The 12,829-nt window shown below is 42.0% G+C and overlaps 1 protein-coding gene across 4 annotated transcripts in view; it reads right to left on the bottom strand.

Annotated features, from left to right (window-relative positions):
- shf (Src homology 2 domain containing F) overlaps nucleotides 1–11,956 on the bottom strand; it is a 92,964-nt gene extending 81,008 nt beyond the window's left edge. Inside the window, exon 1 of one of the 4 annotated variants that reach the window (XM_026172887.1) lies at nucleotides 10,808–11,956. In XM_026172887.1, coding sequence (XP_026028672.1) covers nucleotides 10,808–11,239 — 432 coding nt within the window. In that variant the 5' untranslated portion in view covers nucleotides 11,240–11,956. The remainder of the gene's footprint in view (nucleotides 1–10,807) is intronic. The other 3 variants (XM_026172880.1, XM_026172895.1, XM_026172905.1) reach the window with 3 other exon arrangements.
- Nucleotides 11,957–12,829: the final 873 nt, after the last annotated feature.

A 12,829-nucleotide genomic window follows, 5' to 3' on the forward strand; every position in this document is an offset into this window, starting at 1 on the left:
CTAGAGAGCAGTGGCGTCGCCTGGGGACACACCATCTGCCTTACGGCATGCCAGGGTGTGTCAAGACTGCAGCCAAGCCACACTTGTCATGAAAGTAAAATTCCCCCCTCAGCACAAGACTGCAGTGCCTCCATATATCAGGTCTTTGCTAAGCTGTGATGTAAGTCTATATAAATCTCACAAAGCCACCTGACGGGCTTAGGCCATGTCCCTGTGGTATCTAGGTCCTTTACTGGTCTGCAGCATAGAGAGAGAACTCACTCAATTACTTTCATTCCACAGTTCAGATTTCGGCTGGCCACGTCTTATACCTGCCAGAGCTCTGGCAGGTATAAGACGTGGCCAAGGAGATAGCAACAGACTTCTTGAACTGCACTGCGGCTCTCAGGCGATGAAGCCGACTTCAAATCAGTGGGAACAGAGGGAGAACATTAGCAATGGAGGGAGGCTATAATAGGCACCTGCCACTTTGGCTCAATGTCCGTGATGCTAGAGCTTCTAGGATTACACTTTGATTTTACCCTGGTCTTCCATTAGAAGTGAGAAAGCGCAGGCTGCGATCCTCCAGCAGTCTTAAAGCATAATGTGTTTAGTCGGCTCATCAGATAATCAAGAACAAAAGAATCCAAACAAAAAAAATTGAAATCCACAAACTGCATTAGATGAAATTTGAGCACAAATGGTTTAAGGGCAACACAATAGATCGCTGAATACTGAGCAAGCTACATGTCCATTGTTGGCATTTTACAACCCTAATCCATCAGCAAATGGATGGTTTTTTCAGGAAACAGAAAAAAAAAAGACTTTAACCATAAAAAAAAAGAGGAAAATTGGGATTAACACCACTCCTGTTAAATAAACGCAAGCAGAGTGATGATATTAATGTCATATACACATGAGGAATAGAATGCATCAGAGGCTAGTCAGGGTTCAAGCCCTATAACTACCACAAAAGTCAGCAGGCTGCAGAAAGAGGGAGAAGGGAGAAAGAAAAGAAAAACGAAAGAGGACTGACGTGTGTGATTTATGTCTCGCGCCACAAGGGATTTCAGCCACCGATAACCTAATACAAGTCTGTGCTTAGTGGGTCAATTGCATTAAGGCATTTCAAAAGGCTTCTTTGTTCTTGTTGCTCTTTTGTTCTTCGGTGTAACAAAAAAAGGAAAACATGCCACTATTTAAAGAACAGTCAAGTTAAAGAATATAGGAGGGGAGGGGAGAAAAGACAAAAGCTGAGGAGACACTATTGGAGACTGACTTGTATAAAGAATGCTTTCTCCTGTGGGGTGGAAAAAAATGTTCATGTAAATCCAAACTCAGCAAGCTGTACCTCATTGAAATGCCTCTGCTGATAGCTCTCCCACCTTATCGTTGTCTATAAACACAGGATGAATGCTGTGTGGGCAGTCATCCTAAGATAACGTGGCTACATTTCCCCCCCCCAAAGAACATACCAGTGAGAAACACTCCCTCAAGGCAATTTATTTAAGCAAAAGCGATCACAGGCTCTCTGTTGACATAACACAGTTACCATCAATAAGATACTTTTATGTTTCTAAGAAGCAAGCACAAATCTGGTTACATTTCATTGAAAGCCCCTTGTGCAGTCCTGAGCTTTGCTGGGTTCTGCATCTCCCAAATAGATTAGGTAGATGGAAAACTGGCTTTGCCTCTAAAGGAGAGACGGTGCAGGAGTGCAGTTCCTACCATACAGGCCTGACATTAATGAAACTTTATTGAAATGTTTCCTAAGAAACATGGTTGCTGTTAGAGCATTTTGCCTCTTTGGAAGCTTTGAAGAGCGATGTGCATCCTTTAAAGGCCTGCTTAGGAGTCTGCAGGGGTACCTAATCAAATTAATATATTTGCTCTAAAGGCGCTGCCTTGCAATCAGTCACAAGCTACTGCAGTCCATGCAGCAATGAAGAGCACTTCAGTGGAAATAAACAAAAACCCTGTTTATTTCAAGGTGTGTTCATTTGATTTGCTTTTAATCTAATTGGAGAATCAGTCGAGAGCAGCAATTCAGTGTCAGTAAACATGCATCAGCAAGGCAAGAAAAAAAAATGGAGACTTCGAAGGAAACAAGATAAAAGCACCCCCCACACTTCTTCAGAGCATTTATAGCCTGATCAGGAGTCGCGCTGTAAAATAAACAGAAGCCCCTTTCATTTTCTTTTCATAGCACCATTTAGTGTACCAGCAGCTACTATTAGCATACTCAAAAATACTGCAGCCCATGCACAGCCATCAGTTGTGCACGTGTCGTCCTCAGACATCTGCATTGTGGGTGCTGACTTATTTATTACACCCCACCCCTGTTAAGATTTAGACCACATTAAAATGTTGTTCTGATCTCTGCACTCTTGCCCATGTGGAGCGGCTTTCGCACGCCAGCTAGGGTGAAGCTGGTTCTTTTGGCACAAGTGATTTAGGCTGTTGTTAATCATGGTTTGCATGGGAATGCTTCCAGATGCAGCAACAGCAAAACTGATACCATGCGTCACAATTCAGTGGAGAGACAATCCGGCAATGTAGAAAACAGTTGAGTCAGAAAGGAAGGGGATGTAAAAGATATCAAGTACACCTGGATCGTCCCCACACCGGCACTGTGAGAGCACCATTAACTGTGCAGTGAAATAAAGACAGAGGAAGAAATACAACTGTCAACCACAATGACAGCAAGTAAAAATGACAGAAGACTATGTTATTTTTACCTTTTCGTGATCTTTTTTCAGCTCAGAGTAGACGTTCTGGAAGTTCTTTGTGAGCTCATGAGAATCAACTTGGATAGTTGATACTCATGAGTAATGTGGACTGATAACGAACACTTTTGGGAGTGATCAAGGCCTTGCTGAAACCCATCTCAATGTGTGCATTTGTGCAACTTGAGCAGACACACTTGTGCAGTGTTTGTAGGTTTTAAATATGGTATGTTTTATATCTGTATAGCATGTGCCTTTATACTAAAGGTTTAACTATGTTCAGCAAGTCTAATCAGCTGCTAGTGACCCAGAAAAGCACACATTTCACACTTTAACATCACCACCTGTGAGTAGACTTCTTTACTAAGACAACTGCCAATCATGAGTATCAAATCATTTGCCTTCCTTATCCCATTTACAAGTGGATTAGGATTCTCACAGATCCTAATTCAATAAGGGAGATTATTGAATTATTAGACATTATTACCTTCCCCAAAAGCATCTTTAAAAGCAAATGAGAGTAGGCTATAGAACCTCTACACTCTAAACTGCATTTTGGTTGTACTTAACACAGAACACTGCAACCTCGACCACAATAATAGGGCAATTTAAACAATCGCTCCAATTAAAGCTGTCTTGTGCCTTTTCCTAATTTTATGTAGAATGCTCACAAAATTAACTTGAAACAAAAGCTTGTTCTCAGTGATTATAATAATTATTAAGCCAGTCATCGTTAGCTATTGAAAAAAATGTATGGCTTTTTGTATCGACTTGTTGGGGGAAGCTCAAAAAGTCAGAAGAAAGACAGTGTAAGAAAATAATTTGGTGGCATTGGAAAAAGGCAAGAAGTAAGGGTTTAAATTAAGATTCAGAAATCATCCAAACAAGCTACAATGTGACATTTAAGCCACTAAACAATCAATTTTACAGGTCAAAAAGTAAGTAGATATAAGCATGTTTTATGACATGGTCTCTTATATTAATTGCTCAAACAACATTTCCTGCGGATCTACCTGCGGATCTACTCCACGAATAGTATCCAGTGTGGATTATTTCACATATATAAAGAGCTAAATCTGCACCCCCACTTTTCTGCAATTACCTACTCTTTCCCGATCTCCTGATAAATGCATATGCATAGTTTGTTAGCAGAAAACACCCCAACCTGTCCCCAAGGATCCCCTTCATTGAAACGCACTCCACACAGCCACTTAAAAACTCCAGCGAGGGGAAGGGAGGGGGGGGGAGAGAGAAGCCAGCGGGTTGCACCCTGTAGAGGGGACGCTGCTTTTAATATGTGACAGATATTCAAGATTAAGTACTTGACGACACGCTTGACAAAATCCAATTTCCTTTCTCTGTCCCCATCCTTGTGTGATAGATTTATTGGCAGTGTTTCTGCTACATACACTAAGTGGTGCCACACAAGAGTCAAGAATAATTCAGGTACTGTGATGGAATGTAGGAATTTTCATTAAATATGATAATCCTGTGCTAGTGTGAACAAACAATTTGTCCTCAACACTACAGGCATTACGATATAATGCCTCGGTTTTAAGATATAAGAATAATTTAAGATGGAAAGAAAAAGTTGTCTGCCCACTGAATGTTTATGCTGGCATTTGCAGTGAAAATGCAATATGCTCCCATTTGATGGTTTTATCATAATGTACATGTAAAAAAAAAAAAAAACGCCATATTTTAGTGATAGCTTCTATAAGACAAAGTGACAAACAGGAGAATAGGGCTTCATGTAATAACACGATGGGATCCACAGGGAAAGAAGCTTTGATTATGAAAGTGTGATTCACTGAGCAGGGAGGAAAACAAAACGCACTGGCGGCGTTAAACAAAGCTAGAAATGTTTTCACGCTATGTGAGGATGAGCTGACTGAGACTGGGAGCTCTGTGGCCTCAGATTGCCTCTGCTTGGTGAGGATGTACTAAGGTTGCTATACACTGCCCACTATGACAATAGAGCTAGCGCAGGGTGGAGTTCCATACCGCTGCTATTGCTACGCGGCTTCCCACCTCTCTAAGGAGCATAGCGAACGGCAAGAAAGGCTACGTTCAGATGGTTGAGGAACAGTCACTACTCTGTTTCAACAAAGTTATGTGCCTTTTGCCACTTGAAACTTTCAGAATTCTCAAGTAAAAACAGCCACCAGGAGCATTTTATTAAAAGAGGGAAAAGCAGAATAGGCAGCCAGAAAAGAGGGGCAAGCACAAACTTGTCAAGTTAAAAAGGGAATGTCACCAAGTTGTAAACACTTCCTGTCAGGAAGGGAGCACTTCCTTAATCCTGGAGCAACCAAGCCACTCTGCATTTGCTACCATACAACTTCAGACAGTGGTTTAATTCTATTCCTTTAATCTTATCACCAAAACAACTGATTAAAAAAAACAAACAAACAGACTAATTTTAAGAAACAAAAGGAGTAAAACACTATCTTGTCTGCATAAATGATGCAGTAGCATTACAGCAGTTCTATTTCTTTTACTCAAATCTTCTCTCATTCAAAGAATGCATGAAATGAAAAGTCTGGAATCCCGCTCAGAAGAAATGGAAGTGTTCGGCTTCCTGGTGGGCACTTAGATCACAGGGCAGCTCTGTTTGCAAGACGGAAGTCTGGCTGCCTCCTGCAGTGTGACACAAAAACAACAGCAGCCACTTGCATGCACCAAATTAGAAAAGAAAAAAAGCAAATCAGTCTATCTCTAGGACCTCTACAGCAAGGCAAAAAAAATAACTATTTGGTTACAGATGAAGTTTGCATGGCTTTTAAATCAGAGTTAGAGTGAGCTTGCAAAAATACGGCAAAAAGCCACTGCTTTATGCAAATTCTCTCTTTGTGTCTCAGATGGCATGCAAACTCATTTGTTTCTCTTTTAATCTGTGTGTGACGATCTGCCTGCAGACCAGGGCTGCCTGCTTGTACACTCAGCTACACACACTGTCATTAAACAAAACAGAGCCATGTGTCTACAACTCCCTAGCCGCCAGAGCTGCAGCACTAGTCTGCAGGCTAATTGTGACCTGGTGGAACTATACGACTGATGTTTCGGCGCAAAGCTGGAAAAAGCAAATCGAGCAACAAACACAACAGACTCCATCGGGACTCTTTAAAGTGGGAGGAAGGTTCCCTGTTGGAGAGAAAAGAAAATGAGCAAACAATGGCTAAGGGCCATTATTCCCGAGGCCTACAACTTTTATGCGCACGTGGTGGGATGGCTGGGGAAAAAAAACAAAAAACAAAAAATCCACTTTAGCCATGGCTAGTTATTACACTCAATGATGTTAGCTTACAATGTCATGATGTAAATTAAATGGATTTGTGTTTCCACCAAAATGATATCTTGACAAAAGGCAAAACCTTTCCATACTTTAAAAGAGTAACTGTTACATGATGGCTCACATCTTCCACAACAAGATGACCTCATACTGTTTTAGACGAGGTGGAGCTTAAACATTTGAGTTGTTAAACTCAGTGATCCTTCCTTCCGTTCAAAGAGCCCTTCTAAGATTCTTGTTCAGGTCAGGAATGCATTGTAAAGCTCTGTTATCAACAACAATAGAGCATAGAAACGGTGAGTATAAAAAATGTTTGGAATGAAAGACTACATCTGTGGCAGAGGGCAAATAAAACTTATTATTGGACAGTATGATTAAAAAAAAATGCTGTAGATGCTTAGCATAACTCAGGAAATTCAAGGCATTCCTGAGCCCTTTAGTGGATACATGGGTCAAAGTGGAAATGAAGAAAACACTCTTACAATCAAGCTTGGCATATCTCACCAGTAACATCACTGTCTAGTCCTCATTGCTATGATTCAGAAAAGCCATAACAACACGCAAACTTAATTATGTGACACAGTTTAACACAATTTATCAAAATAGTGAGTCACAATGTGCCCGCAACTACCGAGCATGATTATGAGAAACAGCAGCTGCAAAACACAAGACAGCACGACACAGCTTTCACACCAATCTGTTGATTATTTCAACTTGGGCATAAAATTGTCACAGCAATGGAAAAAAAACAACAAAAAACACCACACATCCCTTTTTAGTACTGCTATACAATAATTCCATTATACTATATTTATTCAACAATTCAACATACGAAAGACATGACTTTAAGATATATTCTTCCAACTGAGCGAACACAAATAGGTTCGTGAAAGACTAGAGAAACAGCTGCCAAACCGCACTGCTCCAACAACCAGTCAGGCCTGCTATCAACCTCGCCAGCCTCCGTCTGATACAAAAAGCCAGAGAACTGCAAGTAAAAGGTGAGCTATAACAAAACATGATGGGCTCTCATGTTTTCATCCATTTTCTGGCTCCCTGAAGAAAAGCACTCTCGCAGACCCAGGTGATATTGATGTTTGTGCTTGACATTTTTCCTATCACTGGCAGAGATGAGACCGTGAAAGGCCAGTGGGATGCATTTATACAACTCCACTGATGTCTGGAGTGCCAGGGTGAAAGGCCAAGCGGAAATATTCAGGGTGTGGGGAAATGAAGCTGAGCGGAGATTAAACATGCACTACCGGCAGTGTAATGTGCATGCAGTCCAGACAGTCTGACCAATGCAAAAGACAAGGAAATGTGTCGGTAGGAGTATATGAACTCGTACCAAGTTTGATGTTTTTGCATTCCCGACCTTTTTTATAGTAATACAATCCCTAAACTTTACCCCAAGACAACAGCTATACGTGAATGCTATGGTAAAGTTAAAAAAAATAAGAAATAGCACATTAACTTTTCCCAAGCTGATCACTTTTAATGCATATGGCTGATAAGATTGGATTTTAACCCTAGCAAATGTAGGAATCTCTGTGTATCAGTCTCTCATTGCGTTTATCGACAACTGTTCACCAATCCAGTTCAGATACAAGGGAACATATTAATGGGAACTTGAGTAAAAGCAGTGACAAGTGATTTTTATTTTTTATTTTTTTTGGGGGGGGGGGGGGGGGGGGGGCTGTACTATCTGTTGGTAATGGAAGACACTAGCAGCACATAGTACGTTCTTATATCCTCCAAGAATGCGAAAAACACTACCGATCTTGGGAGGGTATACCACAGTTTTTTCTCCTCCAGCAAAATCTATTGAAATTCAGAGTGAGGTCTTGTAAAAAGGTGCACAGAAGGAAAATAAGCATAGAGGATATCTGTCTATCCAGATGCCTCTGCAGGCTGCACAACAACTGTCTGCAAGCCTGATCCAACTACTCATTTCTATAGACAGAAATACAAGCTGGCTTGTGGGATCACTGAATCAAAGGTACTACGGGCAGTAAAAAGAGCCAAAGTTAGATGGAACAGCCGTTTCCCAGGTCCATTGACAGATACCGATGATGACAGGCACCACTCCGCCCAGATGCAGCACCCTGTCAGCTCTCCGTTATTGCTTTTGTTTACACATTTTCAAATGGAGCTCATCACCACTTTTGGGTGTCCTTGAGAGAAGTTAAGTTAGTGCTGAGTAGAGCGATGAGCTGGGAGATGAGGCCTTTAATTATCTCCAAGGCAGGATGATAATTGATCATCTCTCTCAGCTCACTGTACCATGAAGGGCTTGGCATCATTAAAAACAAAATGCATCACAATACTTTGAAAATATTAATCTATGAGTTAAACGCCATAGTCTGCATAAAACTCCATGTTAAAAGTGCAAATCAAAGTAAGCGCAAAAAGATTATTTGAAATTTTATGAGATGAAATGGAACACTTTGAAATTGTAAGAATAGATACAGTGTTCTCACTTCAGAAAATTCACTCCACTCTGCTATTGGCATTTCAGGCATTAGGCAAGCAGTGATATAATTAGAATTCATGAGTCAAGTAATTAAAACATCAATGTAACTGAGCAGTGCTGTTAAGGCACTTGTGCGCTTTTTACAGAGTCTCCTAGCAGTCAGCATTTAGTCTGCAGCAAGACAAATAACTATCACTATGACTGGGAATCTACGCTTAGATATGTGCTACAAGGTGGAAACACACTTCTTTTTATCATTATGCAGATACCCCTACATTTGTGGTAACACAATGCCTAAAGAAAAATAGCTATGAAACTGTTAAACACGAAGAACTCACAAAGACGACCACCTACCTTTAACCTCTTAACATTAGGCTTACTGCAGAGATTGATGGAACACACAACTTCATTAACAGCATTTTTAAAATCCACACCAGGAGAATCCCTTTAACAAGGATTTACAAACAATTACCGTGGCCGGCAACAGTCGGAAAAGAAATCCTCAGCTTCCACACAAAATGTAATCCTCACAAAAGCCTCACAATGCTCTTTCAGGAAGTTAAGGAGCGTAGCTTACGGCATTTCAAGGGCTTTTCTCCAAATTTCTCATCCATCATTTAGAGAAGTAAATATATGGGACATACCCGTGTTTTTTTGTGGGGGAAAGATTTGTGAAACAGTGTAATATTTTTTGGCAGCTATTTTTGCTACTTCATCTCACTCCTCTCTCCGTTACTGCACGTTTTTATTGAAACTTCATCACCTGACAAGAAAGCCTTAAAAACCTTCTCTTGACATACTGCTTAAGCTCCCCAGCTGTCAGTATTGATTTAGCTCATCTATAACACCAAACATGCTTCTCGGCGTGAGGTATTTAGCCCATACTATGCCATCAATTGTCTGTACATTAAAGCCATGTGTGCACATATGGGGAGAGAGGTGAAGCACAGATGCAAGTGTAATTCTAAATTAGTGAGATCTAAATAAGCTTCAATTAACAAGAGACAACTGTAATTTCTTTAATCAGCTAGAACAGCTGCAGTGCCTGGTTAAAACTGTGTATTTTCATTTCCTGCTTTTTCTTCTGATAACACATAGCTGCCTGATTCTCAAACCGGCATACCAAGTTAATGAGGTCTGATAAAAAAAATAGGAAAAAAAAAGAAAACGAGCTGACAGTGTGGGAAAACAAACACTGAAACAGAATATCATTTTATGAGTTTCACTTGGTTCCTGTTTTTTGTGTTGAGGGTATATGGGAAATTCAGGGGATGGTAACAATCTTCTTGCGCGTCATTAAACCTGGACTTCCTTCGCGCAACACTCTTGTGGCAGGCTGCAGACACACTGGAGTATAAATGAAAGTGTTGAACACTCCAAATGTCACAAGACAAGTGTGAAAGGTGCTGGAGGAAGTAACATGCAGGTGAAGCCAAGAGGCACGCAAAAATTTTATAAGAGAGGTGACTGAGGCGTGCTCTGAGTTATGAGCACAGGTTTCAGTTAACAAGGTATGCAGAGACTGAAAATATTCTTAAACTGGATCAATCTTATAAAACCACATGTCCTTACGCCCACTAATACCAAACATCTCAGCTTTCTCCAAATAAGCCCAGTGCATGGATTCCTGAGAAGCCTGGCATGACAGCATGCTCCAAGGCACAGCGTGTTGTCTGGCTGTCAGTCTCCACATTCACTCTGAGAAAGTTAAAAAAGCAAAAGGTGCGAAGTATGTGCTGGCAGAGCCAGGAGAGGATCAAATTAGAGCATAATATATCCATAAACTCATCACAAGTAATTTCCCTCTAAGACAGCAGGCTTTACTGCAATGAACATTCGCTAAATTGGTCTGTCTAGATAAACAAGATTAGATTAAAGTTCAATTAAAGCCACTGTCGAGATCACAGTTGCTCGAGAAGAAGCTACAGATGGGCTGACAGCAGTGCGTCTGCACGTGAAGGCTCAAAAGGTGAGCGAAAGATCATTTTTTGCATTAAAATGAAAACCGGGCATATCAGCTGACAAACTGAGCTATTTATCATACGGCATACAGTCTCTGTGGTGTAGCTTTTTACAGGGGCTGATGTCGCAATTCTGGTGGAAAGCCGTTGTGCGATTGTGATAACAAGTTCTGCCGGTTGTGGCGATTAATTCCTCACAGCAGTAAAGTGCCATGTTCACCACACACGTTTTCCCTTGAGTAAAGTTTTAAACGAAATAGCTATAATTTGGTTTTGAGGGAAACGATTTGTTCACATACAAATATTAGTGGGAGGCAGAAAGTTGTTGCTCTGTATACGACTCGGGGGCAGGCTGAAAGGACCAAACTTTACCCACCTTCTCCTTGTTGTCGAGGTCCGAGGGAGGTGAAGTAGGAGATTTAACGCTCCCTACGGCGACAGCCTGGGTGACCGTGACACCCCCGCCGGGAGCTGGGCTGCTCTTTTCGATTGTTTCCACCTTGATAAGTCGGTGCTTTGGTGACACATACTTGATATCCGGTGACCCCACAGTGTTCAAGCTCGGGGGGAATGAGATATTTCCACCTGGAGTGTACGGATCCTCGAAATCCAGGTCCTTTTGTAGTTTGTAGGCAGCGAGGATGTCCGGCTGAGCGGGACTCGGAAAGGTGGTCCCGGAGCTTGTTTGTTGGAAGCCAGGCGCACCGGGCACACCGGTGTGACAGTGTCTGTAGTCCGGTTTCGGAGGAGCCGGTGGTGGTGTTTTGGTAGTTTTGAATCCTAGGTGCTCCTTGAACCACTTGGCCATGCTGCCAGTTCATCGCTCTCAAATCAATTCATGTAGTTTAGTTCCACCTTTCGTGCCAGAGCAGCCCGAGTCTGGTCATCAGTGAGGGATTCTCGGGTCACACGCGGCCAGCCGACTGGCTTCGGAGCGTGTCGCCAGTCTCGTGCGACTCTGGCGGTCCAAAGAGGACTGCGCGAGCCGGCCAAAGAATAGCTACAGGCACTTTCTGATCTGCCCTGCCGCAACTCTGTCCCCGTCACACACACGCACACACTCTCGCGCGCACGCACGCCGCTGTCGCTCTAAGCGCTCGGCTGCGACCCACGTCAGGTTTAAGCAACATACGAGCGCTTGTGCAAGAGGAACACACGCCCCCCCACTCCTCCACAACCTGCCCTCCCTACCTGAGAACACTGCACTGCCACCTACCGGACTTCGGGAAGCTTATCGTAACCGTCGAAAGCACAATCGCACCTCTGTGTACTAACCAAGTAGAGTCTAATCTCTAGCTTGTCTCTCTATTGGCATCCATGAGGACATGTTCTGGTAAATGCAGAGCATGTCTGAGCTTCTGGGTGAGGCAGCCGTTGAATAACACAGGGAGGCTTCTTAAACTTACTGCTGGTCCTTGACAATACTTGATGAATCGCTTGCTGCCATATAGTTGGAACGGTTTATGTTGACTTTGAGGTAGCTTACCAGTGAAATTGAGTCATTAAAATAAATAGGACCTGTCCCATTCTTGTGCAGTTGTCCAGACATATAAAGCAGTATTAAAAAGAGACCTTTTTTCACCAGTGGAGCTCAAGGGTAAACTGTCATTTGCTTATTCTTGTTGCTCTTTTGTCCAGATGGCCACTGCAGTGCGTTTTAATTGCAAACTGCATTGCAAATGACCAGCCAGAGCCTGAACTAAAATTGCGTACCTTCCTGCTAAGTCCATTATACAAATCCACGGGTAGAGGATGTGATTTGTTTAAAGGAACAATACAAGTAAACATCTCTCTCCAATGTGTCTTTCAATCTATTTGACTGATAGGGTTTTGGGACCACAACACTAATTGCCTTTGCAATAGGAGGACAGATGAAAAAAAAAAGTCCCATTCCACCTCCCAGAGACAGCAACAGTCTGCATTAATGGGAGTCCTGGCTGCAGCGCAGCAGGTTTTTATGAAGCAATATTTCTTTTTAATAACACCACACACATAGCCTTGAGCAAGTCATGGTGTGCAGATCAGAGTTTAACCCTGGCAGGCCCCTGGGAGAGACAACTCCATGCTCTAGAGATCAAAACTAAATCTATTATTTCTGTCCTGAAATTCTGCCATTTCTGCACAATCGACTTGCAAAATAAAAAAAATAAAAAAATCTGACCATTGTAATTCCCGTGCACTTTACGAGGACAATTTTACCTTGCCGCCAGGGCATTGATCTGATCAGCTAGTGTATTATGCATTTAAAAAATCTTTAAAAGACAAGGAATGGGTTGGGATAGGCTTAGTTATTGCAGCACTGTTCTTTTATTTCTGGGAAAAATAGCCTTTCAAACAGAAGAAGACAATAATTTAGGCCTCAGGTATATTTCAAGTTTGCCTTTACAGTACACACTGC

This window comes from Astatotilapia calliptera, chromosome 1 (genome assembly GCF_900246225.1).
Source record: "Astatotilapia calliptera chromosome 1, fAstCal1.2, whole genome shotgun sequence".
In the NCBI taxonomy this organism is placed as follows: Eukaryota; Metazoa; Chordata; class Actinopteri; order Cichliformes; family Cichlidae; genus Astatotilapia; species Astatotilapia calliptera.